The sequence below is a fragment of the Pezoporus wallicus genome, unplaced genomic scaffold (genome assembly GCF_028554395.1).
Source record: "Pezoporus wallicus isolate ANWC-B61680 ecotype Strahan unplaced genomic scaffold, APGP_CSIRO_Pwel_v1 scaffold_3294, whole genome shotgun sequence".
Taxonomy (NCBI): domain Eukaryota; kingdom Metazoa; phylum Chordata; class Aves; order Psittaciformes; family Psittacidae; genus Pezoporus; species Pezoporus wallicus.
Genome location: NW_026635478.1, coordinates 6,828,379 through 6,849,246, shown reverse-complemented (window position 1 = coordinate 6,849,246; position 20,868 = coordinate 6,828,379). Strand labels below are relative to the sequence as shown.

At 42.9% G+C, this 20,868-nt stretch overlaps 1 protein-coding gene across 2 annotated transcripts in view; it reads left to right on the top strand.

The window, feature by feature from the left end:
- The first annotated feature begins 4,027 nt into the window (after positions 1–4,027).
- BORCS5 (BLOC-1 related complex subunit 5) overlaps positions 4,028–20,868 on the top strand; it is a 67,196-nt gene continuing 50,355 nt past the window's right edge. The window contains exons 1-2 of one of the 2 annotated variants that reach the window (XR_008974568.1): positions 4,028–4,157; positions 4,762–4,905. Coding sequence is in view for 1 of the 2 variants with exons in the window: in XM_057426545.1 (XP_057282528.1) it covers positions 4,100–4,157; positions 4,762–4,905 (202 nt within the window). In the remaining variant the exon portion in view is untranslated. The remainder of the gene's footprint in view (positions 4,158–4,761; positions 4,906–20,868) is intronic. The other variant, XM_057426545.1, reaches the window with a different exon arrangement.

The following is a 20,868-nucleotide window of genomic DNA, read 5'->3' as shown; positions in this document are numbered from 1 at the left end:
AAGGAGTGCAAGGAATAAAAAGATTTTAAGATATATTCCCCTTTTTTTCAGGTCTCTCATCTTTAAAAGGATGAGCATGCTATGAATAGTTAGAATAATACAGTTGTCTGTAAATAAAATACATTTTCTTTTTAACCATGGTCCATTACCTGAAGAGATACCAAAGGGCAGGTTATTTTACACATGGTAATGGTTTGGGTAGTATAATGAAACTAGGGAGTCTGGTTGTGTCTGGCAATCATCTGCTGTCTATTTGAAAGAATCTCATAGAATCACAGACTACCAGGTTAGAAGGGACTTTGAGGATCACGTGGTCCAGCCCTTCTAGGGAAAGCATGACCTAGACTAGATGTCCCAGCCCCTGTCCAGCTGAATCTTAAAAAGCGTCCAGTGCTGGGGAATCCACTGCTTCCCTGGGGATATTATTCCAGGGGCTGGTTGTTCTCATTGTGAAAAATTTTCCTTGAGTCCAGTTGGAATCTCCCCAGGAGAAACTTGTGCCCATCACCCCTCCTCGTTTCCATGCAGCTCCTTGTAGAAAGAGAGACTCCACCTTTATAGCCAGCCTTTAAATATTGAAACATGGTGGTAAGGTCTCCCCTGAACCTTCTTTTCTCCCAGCTGAACAAACCCAGCTCTCCCAGCCTTTCCTCATAGGCAGGCTTCCCAGTCCTTTGCTCATCTTTGTGGCCCTTCTGTGGACCCTCTCCAGCCTGTCCACAGATTTTTGTACAGTGGAGAAAGAAACATAAATTGAGGTGAAACTTCTTCCTTCTCTGAGATCCCTGGAAGGGGCGCAGTGCCAGCAGCAGCAGTGGGGGCACATCCTTCTCCATGCTGCCTGCCCTTCACCATGCCTAACACCATGGGCCCAGGCCAAGGGATGAGTGGCTGACTTGTTCTTCATGCTCAGTCAGTTCCTGTCTCCTTTGCTAATACAGCTTTATGTTGGCTTTTATTTGGACATCATGCTGTAAGAGGCTGAGCCCATCATCTCGTTGCACATCAAATAGCCTATCTGGGGCAATTCCTCATGTTTTATTGTGACTTTTGCATTCTTGGTACTTTTTCCTGATTTTTCACCTGCATTTGTTTAAGAAAACGTGTATTTCTCAGTTTTGGAAATGTAGAGGAATGATTTTGGTAGCCAGGTTTCCCTTATTTCATAAGCTGGTACAATTATTTTCACTGTTAAAATGCTCTAAGAGAATGTGAACATTTTAAGTGTCACCTATGAACTGTGTCACACAGTGAATGACCTATGGGATGGAATACCAACAGCAAGCACAAATACTGCCTGTGCTATGCATTGGGCAGAGTCCCAGCTGCCACCTGCCTTTGCTTGCATAGTGATGGTGGAAGAAGCCAAGCTTGAAGAAGCTGGAAAGAAAAAAGGCTAAATGTCTGGCTGGAGTGGTTGTAACTGAAAGGTTCTTCACTGGGACTGCTGGGATAGTGGTAAGGGTTAGGGGTGTGAGGGTACCAGAATGATAGTGAATGTGAAGCCCTATGCAGAGACTACTGTGTGAGACAGGCGTAAATGATTACGGGGATATGAGCAGGGCTGATGTGATATATAATATGATTACAGGGAAAAAGAGAGAGCATGGGATGACATGATTGTGTATTTTGAGTACTGAGTATATTGAATATACTGAGTAAGTCATAAAGGAAAAATTAAACAGATAAGAAATGGTATAAAATATTTGCCAAAGTCCTTAAGTTACTTGGGTTATGGTAATATAGGTAAAACATCAGATGTATATTCTAATATAGATATAGCTGTGCACTGTTTCAGGTACATTCAGTTAGGCACTTGATACAGGATGCCACAGAAGACTTGCATTGTATCCACATCAGAAACAAAATAAAGAAGTCATTTACACATCTAACACACTAATATATACCTTTATTTTAAAAATGGTTTCCATGTGGTAAAATTCCATGTGATAGACACGCGTTGGTTGACAGATAAATTAAAACTCCTTGGGGTGGTGATGTACAGCAAATTCACACTTTCAAAATAATATATGGAAACACTTCAGAGAGGAGTGAGTTGTCCATTACACAGGAGCAAAAGGGATGTGAATTGAAGGTAAACTTGCTGATGCAAAGCAGTTAATTTAAACATTTGTCTGAGTTAGATAATGTCAAATTACCTTATGGCAGGCACTGGTTAGGCTGTAGCCCTACAGATGTCATGCACTTCAGCTGTAAAGGCTGCATTTATGTTTAAACACTGCCAGTCCTCCCATACAAGCCACTGAGACTACTCATGGGTGTGACTTTAATTATGTGTGTGCATGTTGCAGATTAGGAACTCGAGTTTGTAAACTGACTTGTGCCAACAGTAGTTGGTTCTTCCCCCCAAAAAAATTATATTGTTTTCATACTATTTACTTGTTATTTTGGCAGGAATCAGGCAGTTGTTCAGGTAGTTGAAAGAAAGGTCTATTATTATTAGGTTACAAAAGCAGAGTACTGTCTACAGCTAGCAAAAGGTGGTGTTGGACTGGGATTGCCTTCCCACAGCCTTGACCTCGGTAACAGTTGTGAGGCACAGTTCCCAAGAAATAGTAGCATTATTTTTGTGTTTAATACAAGTGTGGTGGCAATCAGCAAAGGCAACCAAGAGAAATGACGCTGAGTTCAGTGCAGAGCTTTTGATGATGCTGGGCATCATGCATGAGCAGGGAACAGATTCAGTCAGCAGCTAGCACACACAAGCACTGTTCTGTATTTTATTTTGTATTCCATTCTGATGGATGCCCCACCCCTGGCAGTGTTCAAGGCCACATTGGACAGGGCTTGGAGGAACCTGGTGTCATGGAAGGTGTCCCTGCCTCTGGCAGGGAGGTTGGGCTAGGTGAACTTTAAGGTCTCTTCCAACCCAAACCAGTCTGTGATTGTATGATGGTGCTATGATTTATAGGCAATTCTTCTGTCACAGACATTTGTGTGGCTTCTTTTCCTATGTGTCAGATATGAAAACAGTCAGTCTGAAATCTCAGCATATCTTTCCTTTACCTGCTTCCCAGCACAAGGATAAAGGCAGTTGGGATGGCTGTTTCCTGCATGGGACTCTGCTGGGGCCCTGCTGCAGGCAACGGGCTGCAGTTTGGGGGGGGGAATGTCTGTGAGCCCACCAAGCAACCCATGGGAGAACAGCATGGCCCACCTACCAGGGGTTGCTTTACAGAGTTACAGAATCGTTTAGGTTGGAAAAGACTTTTAGGATCATTTATCAGGCAGTATGAGCTGAAGACCCCGCATGCTGGGGTTTGCAGGGTTTGACTTAGAACAGGAAAATTAATACAGAATCAGAGGGCTGGAAAGGACCATCAAAGCTCATCTAGCCCAACCCCCCTGCAATGAGCATCTTCAACTAGATCAGGTTGCTCATCCTTTAATGTCTCCCGGGATGGTGCATCTACCCTTTCTGAGCAACTTGTGACAGTGTTTTACCACCCTCCTTGTAAAGAATCTGTTCCTCACATCCAGCCTGAATCTCCCTCTTTAAAAGCATCGCCCCTCATCCTACTGCAACAGACCATGCTAGAAAGTATCTCCCTTCTTTCTTACAGGCACCTTTTAAGAACTGAAAGGCTGCTCTGAGGTCTCCCCGGAGCTTTCTCTTCTGCAGACTGAACAACCCCCACTCTCTCAGCCTTTCCCCATAGGAGAGGTGGTCCAGACCTTTGATGACTATACCCGTAATTAAAAATTAGATTAGCAATGTTTTGCCCCGAGCCGTGTTCGCTCCCCGCCACGTTCCCCGCGGCTCCGGCAGGGCAGCTTGCAGGAGGCCCGAGCCGAGAGCCGGGTCCCCCGCAGGCCCGGGGAGGTAGTGACAAGAATCCCCCACCCTCTGAGAGCCGCCCTCCGCCGCTTCTCCTTCGCTGCAGCCTCCGCCTCGTAGCAGAGCCCCGCCTGCCCGCCGCGTCGGGCGGAGCCTGCCCGTGACCCGGGCGCAGCCGCCGGCCGGCGCAGCCGGAAGACCCGTCGGCGAGCGGCGGTGGCGGGCGGCGGTGGCAGCCGGGCGGGTGCCGCTGCCCCCCGCGCTGCAGGAGGGCGGGGAGGAGGCGGCGGCGGCTCGGCAATGGGAGCGGAGCACAGCGCGGAGGCCGAGAGCCGCGCGGGCGAGCCCAGCACCTCAGGTGGTTGCTCGGGGCGAGGCGAGCGGGGAGCGGGGTTCGTGCTGTCTGCCCGCGGCCCGGAGGAAGGGGGTGCGGCGGTGTGGCGGTGCGAAGCTCGGCTTCGCTGCAGGGGCCTGGCGGCGGGGAGGCGGTTGCTGTGGAGAAGGGAACGGCTTTGCTTCCCTTGCGAGGCTGCAGCTGGCGGCGGCCCGGCCCTTCCTCTGGGAGGGAGGGCGGGAGAGAGGGAGAGCGCCGGGCCTTTTTCGGGCGGCACCGCCTGGGTCGGGGGAGGCAGAGGCGGCGGGTTGAGGGCCCTGTGCCTGGTGGCGGGCGTGGAACACGGGGAGCGGCGTGCAGAGCTCGGGGGAGAGTACCAAGGAGTGTGTCAGTGGGGCAGGTGTGTCATGGCTTGCCCTTCACGGGTCTTAACAGACCTGTGCTGAACATCATGTGTTCTTAAAGGGGGTAAGGGAGCTTGTGGTACTTCGGTGCTCTCAGTAATGTGCTTATGCTATAAAAAATGTACCTGAGCTGTGTTAAATATAGTGACGGTTGCCTAGGGTTGAATTCTGATGGAATCTCCTTCTTGATTTGATTGTTCCCTTTACCTCACGTATCCTTCCAGCATCTCCATCACCAGCCAAGCAGCGAGCAAAAATGGATGACATTGTGGTGGTAGCCCCAGGGACACAGTCCTCCCGGAATGTCAGCAATGATCCTGATGTCATAAAACTGCAGGAAATTCCAACTTTTCAGCCCCTTTTGAAAGGTAAGCTATTGTTCTTCCACTGTTTTTAAAGGCCTTATTTTTTTTTGTTTTTACCTAACAGAGTGTGTGCTTTGTGTATCCCGAGGTTCCTGCTGATGTTCATGCTTCCATGTATATTTTTCACTACTTGTCTTGTTTCAAACCTTACTTTAATTATTCCCAGTCTTCTAAATAGCGTGGGAACTGGTTTAGAGATGTACTACTAATGCTCACTGCAGTGGGCCCATCTACTGTGAAGATACTACAGCTCCAAGCATGCCAGCTTGCCCTGTACCACTTGTTGATGAGAGGTGCTGTGTTATGTTCAGATATATAATGGACTGCAGTCTCCAGTTTGGCTTTAGGCTTTTAACAACATCTGTGTGTTACTCTCTCGGAGGCATAGCTACCTGTGTATGGGTGCAGTTGCTTGAAATCAATTATCTTGTGGGAGTTTCTAACACAGCAGATTTTGTTCTTGTTTTGTGGGGCGGGTGGGCTGAGGCTAGTGTGGGTCCTTGAGCCCTGTGTTGACAACATCCCTCTGTATCAGTGGACTTTGTAAATTCCTTCCATGTCTTTTTGCTTTGTTTCTTTTTCTCCCAGTCTTCTTCTCTTTCTTCTCCTGCATTCTTTGTTCTTTCTATTCTGTTCAAAGGGAAGTGAAGATTTAAATCAGAATTGTCATGCCTACATTTACCAAAAACTGTTTGTACATTTTGTAGTCAGGCTTCTAGCTAACTCTTTTTGTGGAGACCATGCAGTGTGCTTAGTATCTGAAAGCCCCTTGGGAAGGAAGTTGTCTGGAGCAGCCTGCTGCTGAGCTCCTCTCACTTGAAACAGTGTGGGTCAGCAAACTTGTGTGAGTGGACACTCGGTGAGACAATGCTTTTTGAAAATGTGAGGCTTGCTGTGCATGCATACCTTGGCTGCAGCGCTTGCTTGTGCCTGCGATGACAGAGAGGAAGGAGTTGGGATGTTTAGCCATCTGTGCTACTGGGAGAAATGATGTGGCTTCAAACAGCAGAGAGTTTAGGCACTACCTGGTCTGAGTGTCACTGGTTCACACATGGCCGCTGAGAAGATGAGGCAGCCACTTTGCTCCGCAGGCATCTCCAGAGGTGATGTAACATCACATCACTTTTTGGACAGAAGCTCTTATTTGTTTGGTTGGTTTTCTTTTTTTCTTGATGCTACGATAGCCCATTGGGACAGATATTTATTACGTACTGCTTCATAGGGGTCTAGATGTGTGCAGCACTGACCGCTGTTTCCAGCAGAAGGGGCAGAAAGATAGGCCACTAAACTGGAGAAAGCCAAACATGGATGTTCTGGAGGCTGATACTGCAGTCCCTCTCGACCAAGGAGAGAATGTGTGTGTTGGTTATACTGCTGGGATTTTTTTGAGCTTTACAGAGAGTGATATTGAAATCTGTATCTGATTTATTCCTGACACTTTCACTGCCAGTTTAGAATGAACTGTTAAGGTCACTGGTGCTGGCACAGCGTTCATCTCAGCCACAGGCTGGGTCATTGCGGGTGGGCAGAATATGCTTTGCTGGAGTCCTGCCTTGTATAAAAGGCAGAACCTGGATCTTGCCAGTGACAGTTTAGAATGTAAGTGATGGAACCCAAATCCAGAAAAGAAATAAGGAAGTTTTAATTTGAAAGACCAAATTAGAAGGTGCATTAACATCTGGTACTGAGTAGTTTGCGTATGCAAAAGAACGCAGTGACGAAGAGTTTCAGTTCCCCCCAGCCTTAAATGTGGTGAGTGAATCTGGGTTGCACAAGAGCTGTGGAAGTACTGGGAACCAGGGTTCGTGATTGCTTCCAGAGGCGGTGTTCCTGTGTGGGTGTTTAAGGTGCAAGGATACAGGGCTTGAGGTGGGAAGTGAGACATAAGAGATAGTAGCCACATAGCTGAGAAAAGGATTGGAAGGCATTGCATAGATGGCCAGTGCAGGTCCTTTAACTCCTAATGCGTGCATTGTTTGGTGGGAAGTTGTCTCAGTCACCGAGATGCTTTTTCTAGTCTGTCTTTCGACCTGAAGCTGTGTATGTAGGCTACATACGTACCTTATCTCTTTGTATGCGTTGGCCTGCTGAATTTCCTTGAGTCTCTGGAGATCTGGTGACATCTGGTGACTGCTTCAGAGTATTGCATGCTTAATCACTTCTGTGATTAAGATACGCGCATAAAGATAAGGCTTTTTCAGCCTCAGATACTTCTTATTACTTGAAAGCAGCGTGGGCTATTGAGTGAGTTGATTTTTTTAGAGACCCCAGATCTGCCACAGGCCTGCTTGAGAAGATTTCTGTTTTGGACTGTTTTTTTATATGTGTTCTTAACATGCAAGATAATGTTGGATGAAGAAGGATACTGTAGATCTTCTAGGAGCTAATACTAAAAACTTGGTTTTTTTTTTTTTTGATCTACCAGCTTGGAAAGCTGAAGAGGTGAACTTGGAGCCCTTGTGGGCTTCATTATTCTTTTCACTTTCTCCTTGGCTAAGCAAAGCCAAGGGGTTTTATTTTGCTTTTAAGTCTCAAAAGAAGCCAGATAGTTAATGAACTGGGGAAGCATGTAGTCATGAAGAAACTGTTCTTGAGAGACAAAAGCATTAGTCTCTTTTAGCCATATTGAGTTGAGCTTGTGATCAATGAAGCTGGAGGTCTTTAGTGTTGTACACTCTCACTTGGAAGCAAATGCCAGTGTCATGTCTGTTACATCTTTCATACTAGGTTTTCCTTGACTTCTGCAGCAAATACTGCACCTCAGTTACAGCTATGACTCTGTAGGGTCCTTCTGAGTAGTGTTTGCCTTCTTTGAAGTTGTGTTGTGGTTACCGAGCATGCGTAATAAGCAGCGTTTGAGAGGTCGGCATTTAAGATTCTGCTTACTCCAGTGTTTGAACCTGTTGGACATGGCTGGCTGGGGCAAGTACTACTGTCCTGAAGTAGCTGTGTTGCCCCTCCTACAGTGAGTCAAGGACTGGAGCGTGTCCTTTTTATAATGGTAGGGAATGCCTTCTCTGGACTATATTCACATGGACAGAGAGGAGAGAGTTTCCCCTAACAGTGGGGTTAGGAAAAATCCCTGGGGATGACTGTTAAATTGCCATTTGCCAACATGAAATCCCAGTCGCACTTTAACTGAGAGGAGAAGAAAACATACTCTAACTACTTGTAAGGAATACACCTGGGAGTGAAGTGCCTGAAGCTACTATATATTTGGAGTACAGAGAGGTCATGCATGCATATTTCTTTTCCTTGTATGAAAAAAAAATTCTGGTAGAAATGTTAGAAGAGGACTTCACTGTTTGATGAAACAAGAGGATGGTTTTTGGTTGCTTTTTGGTGAAAGGAAAATGTATAATCTACACTCCTGGGAGCAACAGAGGAAGTCTCCAACCTTCTCCTTGGTTGCAAGCATTCCCTGTAGAGACCTCTTTGTAAGGGATACAGAACACACGTGATGTGCTGTGTCTTTCCTTTGCATGGGTTCCTGAGGGTATTTGCATGAAAATTAAACTTCTGGCTGTTCATCCCTGGTTCTTATAGTCTGTTCATAGCATGAAGTCATCGCCAGCTGTGTATAAAATCAAAGTCGTCTACTCTGAGTAATAATTTCAAAACAAGAATGGTGATTAATGACCACAGTTAAGTGAGGAAGCAGTGGATAGGGTTGAAAAGTGAATGATGAGTATTTTTTTCCATGCAGTTTTTCTTGGTAATTCAAGTAAGAGGGGTGGGGTAAGGAATTAAACATTGTTACAGGGCTTCCCAAAGGTTTTGAAAAGGTGTTTAGGTTTTAAGTTTGTGCTGTGAAAACAGAATGCTCACTGTGTTCTTCCAGAAGGCATCAGCATCTCAAGCCTCAAGAAAGGTGAGGTCTGTCTTTCTGGTAGCAGTGAAGTGTTACGGTAAACAAAAAAGGTGGATACATATGAAGGATCTATTGGTTTGTGTTATTAATATAGAAGAGACTGTTTAAGAACTAGTCATCCAAGTACAGGTACAATTCCTATTCTGAGCTAAGGTCAGCAAGACCTAAGGCAAACAAAAGCTTGATAGTAGGAACAAAAACTTTGACAGGTGTATTGTTAAGCACACATTAAGCCAAGACCTGTCAAGGCATGAATTAGAAGTAAATGAATAGGTTATGGCTAACCCAGTGAGATCTTTCCTTACCATGATGCCCATTATCCATATTTACATTGCTTCTTTATCAATAAATGTATTTTACAAATTAAAAAATGTGTCCTTTACTCTGAAGAATCTAGGGTACAGTTTACCTAGCAGTAATGTAAGAAAGAAACTTAAAAAAAGAAACTTAAAGAAGTTACATGCGAGAAAGAGTCTTGAAAGATAGGTCCGGCATAAGGAGTGTCCTTTTTGTCTCTCAGTATGGTTTAAAGTAAAAGTTGGCAGTGATATTTTTATTCTAGCTGATTCATGTCTTCAGCAGAGAAGCAAAAGGAGGTGCTGAGATATTTTCTGTGAGAGAGAACAGTGGTAAAACTTGTGCTGCTGTACTGATGCTGTGCTGCTATTCTGTTGTCCTTCAGTCACAGGAAACATAAGCTTATGTTAGGCAGCTTGGAAGGATTGTTTATACCTTTATAATTTTTTTTATGAGGTCACTTTTTTCAAGCAAGAAAAATACTTGTCTGAAAAATATCAGTGTATTTGTCTTTCTGGCATAGCAAGTAGAGGAAGGATGGGTGTTTAGAGTTTATTGCCTTTAAAGCAGTGTATTTGGTCACATCTTGCTCTTCAGTATTTTATGCTGATTTACATCCTCTCTTTTTTCCTGTACTCCACTGTATGCTACTTCTTCCATTCTCTGCTGTCTAGGGAATTTAGCTAATAGGATATGGTAGTGAATTTTGTTCCTGTAATTCTTTACTCCTTCCAGTACTTCAATCCTTTTTAGTTCTGCACTTATACCTTACGTGGAGGATCTGTTTATTGCACACTTGAAAGTAATGCTGAGGGCATAGGGCTCCAAGAGAATTTGCAACATCCAGGTTTGTTGGATGGACCTCTTGCTCATATTCGTATACCTTGTTACAAATACTAAGCAAGCTGGGAAGAAAGAAATAGCAAGAATGATAATGTGGATGCGCATCTGCTGGTGGGTTGTTTATTTGTTGGTTGGTTTTGTTTTGTTTTGGTGCTGGTTTGTTTTTCATTTTTAATTAGTATTTTATTTATTTAGGCTTGTGGAGCTGTTTTCTTTATTATAGAGCTGTCTCTCTGTTATGGCTTCATGACTTGAAACTAGCTCCTGAAAACACAACCTAGAAGATGCTCCAGTTTTGAGGAGAGGAACTTTCCTTTCAAAAGGTAGCTGGAGGAGAGGAAGATGATGGTGATGTCCTATTTCCATGTGTTCCTCAATGGTTTGTGACTGTCTGGAGACCTGGACTAACTCAATTTTATGTGTGAGAGGATTTGAGTCTGTGGTTAAGTATTATTCAGGCAATATGCTCAGCACTGGTTGGAAGAGTACTGGGGACTGTGGATACTTGGTTGTCTACCATTTCCCCCCTGTCCCTTTGCAAGCTGTTCCACACTGTAGTATCATTTGTGCATTGGCAGATAAACAGAATGACTGTGAGCATATCTGCTTAGACAGTTAGCCTGTACTCCTCTTTCTGGGGTGGGTACCCTTGAGCTCCAAATAGCTGTGGCTCCTGTCTGGAGCTCCACAGGCATGTATGAATCCTCCTCACCATATTGCTGCATGTGAATAAACTTTGCTGGTCATCTCAAGTCACCTGTAGGTTGTCCTTCCTTTATCTTCACAGAGCTTCTGTGACAGAGTTCTCCAGCTGGCCTGTATGGCTCTTGTGGTGCAGCCATCCTTCGGATACGTTAGAGGATGTGCTGAGGGAAAAATACCGTGTGGTAAGGAGTTAACCATGTCCTGGCTTATAGATTTGCCACACACTTTGAGGACGAGTACCTGCATGTTTGCCAGAGTACATTGAAATCATTATTAATTGGTTCAAGTGAAATGAAAGTAATTATTTCTAACATCAAAAATATATAGTATGATTAGAAATGTTTACAGATGGTGTGGTTTCTTTATGTCAAGAGGAGATTGGAAATCAGATGCACTGATAATGTATAGCAGCTAATGTGCTCTGCTGGAGTGTTGCTGATGAATCTTTCTAGGTCCCTTCCAACCTCATGGTCTGTGATTCTCTTAGAAGAAAATGAGCTAGACATGCCAAAGGTCACCTTGCTGTTAACTTCAGGATAGATCTGCCATTAGAAATCAGTAAAACTGTGTCCTGGTTTTGGCTGGGATACAGTTAATTTTATTCCTAGTAGCTGGTACAGTGCTGTGTTTTTTCTCAATGCTGATAACAACTGATGTTTTAGCTGTTGCTCAGTAGCACTTATTCTGGTCAAGGACTTGTCAGTCTCTCATGCTCTGCCAGCAAGGAGGGGCACAAGAAGCTGTGAGGGAGCAACTTCAGAGTTTTTGTGATGGCCTGTCTGTTTATATACTCTATATTCCATAACCACAAGCTAGAAGGATTTGTAGCTCAGAAGAAGGGATTGGAGAGCAAGATGTGCACCACTGCCTTCACTCTGGCTCTCCTCCTTTTATTTATCCACCTCCCTCTTGGCTATTCCTTGATCTTGCATACTATGCTAAGGGGCTCCAGATGCTGAGATGCTACTCAGCCTTCATAAAACTCATCCTTGGCATACTCTGTGGCAGTGTCTGTCTGTCTGTCTCTCTATCTACTTATCTTTATTATGGTGGAAGCTATCCTCCAGCCATCTTCAGACACTTGAGAACTTCTGAAGATTGTCCTGCAGGGGTGTGAGTGCCTTAAGTGGGCTGATGTCTTAGGTGTGTGGAGTTTTTTTGTTGGAGGTTTTCTTCTTGTGTGAATGGAAGAGCTCCCTGGGTACTTTCACCTGTGTTGCACATGTTAAAGTTCTCTCATGTTCCAAAATGTTTACTAACTGTAGTTTTGGCACATGATTTCAGAGAAGACACATATGTCCTGATTGGCCTTGAAGTGTTCATTAAATGTAAAATGTCATGCAGTGCAGTATCTCCGTCCTGATTGAGTCTTGTATTAGAGATCCACTTTGAGCTGATTTGAGTCTCTGTATAGAGTATGTTTTTCATACTGTAAGGAGCATGAAATTTTCACATGTATTTCATGTGGTAAAGAGATGAGTAAAAGTAAATGCGTATGCTATTACAAGAGGTATTTTATAGAGGTTAAGAGCAAACAATACTAGACTGCTGTTTGAATTCACTTGTGGTTGGTGTGTTTTTATTTTCCTTTCAGTAGGTGGTACATACAGAAATTGTACTCTTGAAATGGTAGGTGAGTCTGTTCTAATGCAGTAAAAACTGGGAATTCATGATGGCAGGCTAGAGTCAGCTAATTAATACGGTTTGGGTATGCCTCAGAAGTCACTTGTGTAACTTGCACAGGCAGAAATATCAGAGTTTGAAGTGCAGTTTGATGTTGCAGTAGAAGACATGAGAGGCTTGGGCAATAAAACTACATTCTTTCCAACATGTTATATCAGCCTGGCAGTGATGTACTGTGCCCAAGGGAGAGGTGTTGCAGGGGGTAGAGTACTGCCTCTCAATCTGCCTGCTGAACTGTGGCTTGAGGAGTCAAGGGGATGGCTTGTGATAGGTTGCTGGTTAAGTGGCTCTGCGGTGCAAGGGAAGCTTGTGCATTTCATGCCTCTTAAGTAATGAGGTGGAGCAGCAATCCTGTAACTCAGTGCCGCTATGTTCTTTCTCTGTTTTCTGATTTACTGTTCTTTACCCCTGTAGTCCTTTGTCAACATGAGACTTGGAAAGACTGCAGTCTAAGTAACTGCCACAAGGTGTCACTGGAATACAAAAGGAGTAGTAGATGTGATTGAAAAGAAAACCATGCTGAAACAGCACATTGGAAACTGCTTTGTTTTCAAGCTCTTCTCATGAACATTTGTGTTCTACTTGCGTTCGTTGTACGAAGTGACCAAGGTCTTGGTGGCATTGCTGGCAAGCTGGGTTTGCAGTTGCCTCTCATGAAAGGTAACTACAGGGTCAAACAGTCCTGGGTCTGGGAGGAGGAGATGGTGCAGAGATCTTCAGCTGAAAGTCTTTCAGAAGTCTTTATGATCTTGAAAAATAAAAATCTTGTGTGCTACTTAATTTTAGTTGTAAATAATAGGGGTTTTCTAAGTGTGTATGCTAAGAAAATGGAAGTACAGATCTGCAGTAATTCGGATGGAAGCACTTGAGGTTTGGCTCCTGTCCATTGCTGTTGATCCTTACCTCAGTACACCATCTGTAACATGGAATTTAATAGCATTTTCCTGGCAACTTGATCATAGGTGTGTTGAAGACTGTAGTATTCTCATCCCCAAGTTACTGGTGCTTAGAAGGTTTTTCTCTAGTCGGTCACTGTGCTGGGAAGAAATGCTTATCTAGCATAGGGAGTAGAACTGAGGAACTCATGTTTCTCGAAAACAGTTGCAACACTCTGTCCTCCCCAACCTCAGCCCAAAAATGTTCGGCTCAATCAGATCTTTTTTCCATTTCATCACCAGCCCTACAAAACAGTGTTGCTGCCAGGGTGCACAACACTGTATAGCCTGAGACCCTTTAGCTAGTGAGGGAGAGAGGTGAACTGAAAAAGAGAGAAAGGTAAAGAAATTATGCATCTATGAAGTGATCCAGACTTTTATGCTACCTTCCTAGTGTGTGGGGTGCAGCTAAGATCATGCAAATGTAACACGTGTTTGGGGAGGATCTCTGTATTCATCTCGTATGTCTATTCAGCTTAAAACCCAATGCTTTGCTAATTCCCAAGTTATTTTGTAGGAGCGGGAGCATGGAAAGGGAATGTCTTGAACCTTCATCTCTGTTGCTTTGGAAATGTTATTAAGATATCTTGTCTCCAGTCTATTATGCCAGTGAAAGTCCTTTGAATCTATGAGGGATTTATGTGGTTCTCTTTCCTTTAATGTGTTAGTGGGAGGTGTGTAGCAAAACATCTGGGTATCAGCTGGAGAATCATGTCCTTCACTATATGCTCTCCAAACCTTTTGGTGCTTGGGAAGGTGTTGGCACTCACCAGAACTTCAGGCTATAACCTATTTGAATATAGCTGGGGTTTTAAAATCAAAATGCTAATAGAGGCAAGCTTAATGCTTTCCTAAACTTGTTTCCAGCAAGACACCATGCACAATTTCTTGGTATGTGTTCTCCTCATCTCACTGTTCAAAGTGAGATTGGTGGTGAGACCCATCTCTTCAGCACTTGGACCTTGGTATAAAATTTATGGATTCTGAGTTTCCATGTTTAAAATTCTTGTTTCTGCAAACTCTTTCTAAACTCATGTGCCAGCTACAAGGGATGGGAAGTCATGTTTCAAATTAAACCAGAAGCAGAGTGCCGAGGAAGACCTATCTCCTGAAGAATCCCTTTTTCAAATATTACCTGGATCTCAGACAAGTGAACATCTCTTCCTATTAGGTTTTCACTGTTATATCCTGATCATGGTGGATTTTTTCTGTGTGTGTGTGGGGGCAATTCTTCAAGGACAGGGTGTTTCTGTGACTTACCTGCCCCTAATGTACCTTGGCATATTGCACCCTCTCTATGCCCACTGTGTGCAATTGGAAGCTGACCTGGAGTCCACTGCACTGCAGATAATCATGGTTGTGGCAGTGTAAATAGGACATTTCCAAAGAGCTACCTGGAAAGTATGATCATCTTATGGATCAGGGCACTGTAAGTCACAGTGATCACGAGGCTTCTTGATAATTTTCACTGGGCCTTGTTTCAGTGAGTAACCCTTTGGTTTTACTTCATGGTGAGACCAAGAAGATGGTGTGATGTGCTCCAAAAAGCATGATGCTGCAGTACACATTATCCTAGCAATACGTTTCACAAGTTTTAAATAAAGTTGCTTATGTTTTAAAACATTCCTTTCAACATGATACCAACCATGAATAAAACTACTGGAAAGGCACTGCTGATACTCTTGGTGCTGACTGATCTCTGTTTGCCAGGAATGGGTTGGGGATGTTCAGCTGTCTAAGGAGCAGGATGGGCAAAAGGTTGGTCAGGGTTTTATCAATTCTCATTCTTTGTAATAGCAGTCTTGGAAGATTTCTGTTATCTAAACAAAGCCTGAAACTAAAGGGAAAGCTTGATTTTTATTTTTTTTTCCTTTTCATCCTTAGGTCTTGACTTCATCTGAGTAAACTGGATTTTTATCTGTAATAGGAAGTGAAAGAGATACTGGAGATGGAAGTTGTGAAGTAACGTGTGCTGCTTTACCTCCTGTGAGATTAAATCTTGTTTTTCTGTGATATGAAAATAGAAAAAGGCAGATGATTGGAATGGAAGTACATGCTTGCATTTATGCGTTTGTACAAACAGAATGCAGTAGACTAGAATACTTTTGCTTTTGACTGCCTCCCATTGAGGGGGTCTTATCACCAGTTTAAGTATTAACTTAAATTTGGAGTCAATTTGGGTGGTGGTTGGGTTATTTTCATTGCAATATTTTGAAATTCTCCACTGTTCTTCATTTCCTTAGTTATCTGTCTGATTTATAGCATTCTGTGGTAGAGAAGGCAGTAAGGAACATATATTAATCACTGAGATGAGAGGCTTAATTTCTTTTCTGTTTGCATAGTTGTGTTTTGTTTTGTTTTTTTTTTTAACCAAAATCATTCCCAAGCTCTGACATGTGCTTGGATGTATGGGTGGCAGAAACAAAATTGCTGTTTGATCAGATATTAATGTGAACTTCACACAGCTCTGTTGTATTTGGAGTCAAGAGCCCAATGGAGCTTTAAAAGGGAATTGACTGCACCTCTGCGTTTTGCTAACACAGGGTGGTCTAGAGACTTGAGGTGCTAGCATGGATTCTCTTTGGCCAACCTAGCACATTAAGTGCTGCAGGATCTTACACTGGGGAGGAGGGGGATTTGGCTGTGGCTTCATATTCTGTGGGAGATTTGGCCTCTTACCTGGCAGCACAGAAGTTACAAAAAGTGAAAACCCATGGAGGTTTTGTCCATGTTGTCTTCAGCACCTTACCAGTAAGACGAAAAGCCTGGTGACAAGTGCAGTGTCCTGTAAGAAAATATCACTGCAGGCATTTGGGATTTGCTAGCTTCATTTCCTAATAAATACCGCAAGAGACAAAAAGCAGACTTTGGTTCACATATTAAATTGATCTCAAGTAGTAATCATTTCAAGGGTCCAAATGGCTAATTTGTTGGATTCTAGATAGGTACTTGCCTGAAGCATGTTTCTCCAGAGGGCCTCTTAAACTTGCATGCCTGTGGTAACATCCAACAGGTGAAAATAGAAGTGGATCCAAAAGTTGGGTACCATTGCATGGTTTTGTGGACTAATCACTCGAGTACATAAATTATTTCTCTTGTCTAATGATCTGTCTAGCACATCAACTGATGACTGAGCTGCAGTGGTGTTTTAGACTTCCTGTTCTTTAAATGCCAAATGCCTTTATTAGTATCTAAATCCAGTTACTGTTGTTGTCAGTGTTTGCATCTCTACTTGCATGAAGAATATGAAGACTCAACCTAGCTTTTAATGCCAGGCACTGGGACAGATGGGGGAAGAGTAGATTTATTTTTCATGTCATATCTCTTACTCGTGCAAAGAAAATTGTGGTGTTTAGTCTAAATTTGTACCACCTCAGCTTGCAGAAGAAAGCCATGTACAAAGGTGCAGGTTAAAGTTTTGATTGCATCAAATATTTAAAATCTGAATTAAAATGAAGTAGTTTTCCTGTGCAGTGAAATGACATCAGTGCCTCAATATCTAACTCACTTTACTCCAGCGGTAGGGCTGATGTGAGCTCTCAATAAGGATAGAGAAAACTGGTTGAGTTGGCCGAAAATGGGCTGTGTTCATGTGTGCTATCATGTTCAGTGTGCAACAGGGAAAGATAAGGGTAGTGCATACAGGACAAAAGAAAAGGGAGAAGTTATTAAATATTGATGGATGAGGTATACTTTTGAAAAAAGGGGAAAAACTGAAGATATTCTGACCTCCAGTCAGTTAATATTTAACCAGTGGTCATGGGCGACTCCTCTCTACTGGCTGTTCCTGGTAAATGCAGTTTTAAGATGAAAGAAAAATAGGGTGATCAGCATAACCAAGGAATTATCTGGGAAATGAATAAGGGAAAACACTTCTGGCAGGCAAGGAATGTGAATTGGCTCATCATGGGATCCAGCAGGCTTTGGGGCTGGCGTGGAGAGAAATCCCATGGGTTGTGGAGTGAGGTCGCATTGGAGCCAGCTGAGATCAGCTTTACCAGTTGTGGAGCTGCAACCTCATGTGGTTGAGTAACACTGGAGTGTACAGGCTTACAGCTGTGGTTGCTGCATCATTCTCCATAAATCCATCACAAATTTCAATCTGGAAACATCTGGCACAGTGCTGGTTCAACTAGCTGTCCTGACTAGGTACTTCAGAACTAAGGAGATTCTTACCTTGGTGGTTTTAAGCTGAGCATGCTGCCAAATTAGGTTCTGGATTTGATGTGGAGAAGATAATGTGAGCAGAATTTATTGAGACGCTCACGTTTTCTATCAAGTGTCCTGGCTGGATTTGCCTCTCAGCTTTGCTGACCAGCTTACCCCCTTGGGAGTGTGCAGCAGGGTGGAAGGGCAGCCGTGAAGCAGCTCAGGGTGGTGATGGGGTGGCAGGAGCAGAGGTCCGGCTGTCTTAGCGGGACTGGTGTTCCTTTCTGGACAAATTTTGTATTCTGCTCTTTGATTCCTGGTTTGGTTTAGTGATTTTTTTTACAAAAGCAGGGATGAACAGAACAGATTAAGCTAATGATTTCTGGCTTTTCTACCCTAAAAGCAGCAGAATTCATCTTTTTTTTTTGGAAAGCAGCCATCAGAGATAACTGATAAAAAGTGCTGAGACTATTCGCAAGCCTTTTGTTTAGAAACTGTTTTGATGCCGACTATTTTGATGCTTTTGATTTTCCCCCTCCTTTCTTAACTCAAGAGGCTTAACAGGAAAACAAAATCTGTACGACTTCTAATTTTTGACCCTGCTGAAGATTTTCAAAGGACTTTTAAGCACAGACTATACTGTGCTAAAATGACTCTTTGTTATCCACATTGCTAGGCTTATTTTTCTCATTTATCAAAATATGGTACAGTGAAATTGAGATAGGAGCATATTATTGTGGTGTTCAAGCCCTGAATGTCAGATTAAAAAAAGAAGAAATAACTCTTGCTATACAGTTGAAAACCACAGAAGTCTCTCTCCTCTTCTATTTCCCCAATTTGTAGTCTGTACTACATGCCTTAAATGAAACTTGCAGTTTGTGCGAGTTCCTGTCTCTGACTGAAATCTGTGTGCCTGCATGAACAAAATAAATTTGCCCTCTTCCCAAGTGCTTTTCTCCTCCTGTGGCCCACCACACTGTCTACTTCCCCTTTGAAATATTTCCTTTGCAAAATGGAACTACAAATGCACCCTTGCATGACATAGAATGGATTTGGGTTGATAGCATTCAAGACTTTCTAGTATGTGAATTCTTAGAAGCAGAGGCATTGCTCAAGCATGAGGTGGATGAGGGGGGCTAGACTATCAGGTAATGTGCTAAAACAAGTGCGTCATCGTACGCTAAATGTATTTGTTCTGCAAGACTAGTTGTTGGGTAGTTTCTTGGAATTAAAGGCAGGTTGTATGTTTCACTATTACTCATTTTATATTAGGTATAGGTGGAGACAGTGTCTCGATAGGATGAGGGCGGGGCAGGGGAATGGGCTTTAGCTTAGTATTTACCAGCGCCCACAAGGGTGTTACTTAGTCTCTATATTCAGCTTAGTATGTCAGGCTACAAACCAGGTACATCCTTGGTACTTGTAGATAGCTTATAGTAAAAATGAGAATGATCTTGCTCCTCTTTCAAGTATATGGTAATAAATCTTTGGACCTCAGTATATTAGTCTTTATGTGAGAACATGTAATGCCTACGTAACTTATTTTTCTCAGAACTTTCAATGAACTAGAAAAGCTTCTCCAAAGCATTTGAGTAGTTGTCATTTTCCATGGACAGATCTAGAGTGTACATTCATCAGTGTGCTTTGACTGCTTTCACTCAACAATAATATTTACTTTAAATGCCCTCCTATCCAAACTTGCTTCACACTCTGTATCTATAGGGCAGTTTCTGCTGAGCATCTGTGACAGGAGTAGCTCTGCATGTGCACTGGGACTTGCTCCTTGATGGCTTCACAGGAACACATAGGTTGACGAGCATGTAAGTTGCGGTTTGTGATCCACAGCTGCATGCTTTGTGCCATGCTGTGGTGGAGCAAGCACAGCAAAAAAGCAAAAGTAGGATGAGGTGGGATGCAGTGGAAAAAGGGGCTGGATCCGCAGTTTGAGCACAAGGGAAGGAATCCATGACAAGATCCTAGCTGTATTATGCTTTACCATACTGGTGTTGGCTACTCCGTAAGTACATTTCCACTCCCTCTGCGTAGTGGTAATAGGATGAGAGGTCTCCTGTCACAAACTTGCCACACCATCTACTCCATGTAACTCTGTGTCAGTGTAACTCAGGGGAGGGACAGGAGTTCTCTTGGTGGTATCTTAAGTGCTATTTCATTAAATGTTGGTATTTTGCTCAGAGCTATTGCTATCCCACTTTACATTCTCAGCTGTGGGATATTTTCTCCTGAAATTAAGCCAGGATGTGCTCACGTGCATGAAGCTGTGTGCAAATGCCTTTTTTTTCCCTTGAGTCTCAGTTATCAAAGTTTGGACTCTGCTGTACCTCACTTATATATAATTTTGTTCATTTAACATGCTAGACTTGTTCCAGCCAAAATGTTGATCATGAAATACAGGGATAAGAAAATTTTGATCTGAAAAGAAAAATATTTCATTCTTCCACAGGAAATGTAATAAATGACCTTAAACTCGTGCCTTATCTCATGTTTATACTAAACTTCAACTCCATTTTTTTTTTCTTACAGAAAGAATAAACAGTCTTTGACTGTAAGGACCAGAAAGCTGATAGACTCCTGTGTTCATGTGTGTTCTTTTCCTTTCTATTTTTTTCTTCTTGGTGACATTTTAGATTTTGCCTACCTGAAGAGCCTTATTCTTAAAATAATACTTCACATCAGGATATGTAGTGGTGGAAGAGCAGCTGCTTCCCGTGGAGCTTCCTGTAGTTCCAGGGACACTCACAGCCAGGGCTGCTGCCTCTGGTATTGCTATTGTAAAACAGTTCAGGGAATGGAGATGTATGGTTTTAAAAGCACTGCTTTACACTGGCCTAAAGGCCACAGGTTTGCTGATATTTTGGGTCAAAACAGATAATTTCTTATCAGATTAGGCTAATTTTTGCCTTTGGTTTCAACTGTGAGCCTTTGAAACAAGATGTGGGATTTCCGACCCGTGTCATTCTGCTTAATAAAAGTTAAGTAGCTGGTTTTTGTTTTAATGAATATTCAGCATTAAGTAGAAATGGGTCACCAGGATTTCTGCACATTAGAAAGCAGTAAGATAAATGACAATGCCAAAGCTGTTTTTTTCCCCCTTATTCTTCTTTAACTATATGCCCTATGATACTTACGAAGTAAAAAACAGATTCACTTAATAGGCCTTAATGTTCAAAATTACCCCAAAGTGGCAGCTTTTGATTCAGAACTGAAGTAGGAAAGTCTCTACAGTATTCTTGTGCTTGGAAGCACACTGTTGTGTCTTCATTAGAAGGACCTCAGTAGGATGATTCCATCAAAAATTGTAAGGTTTTAAGATGTTTGTTGCCTGTATGTAAGTAGGGATTAATTAATTGTAGAATGTACAGTTTAGTTCAAGGGGATGCCTTACATTCCCATTCTCATGTGAAGTGGCAGTGTAAAGATACTGAAGTGATCTCTTTAGTTTTGGACAGTATACTTTCCTGCACT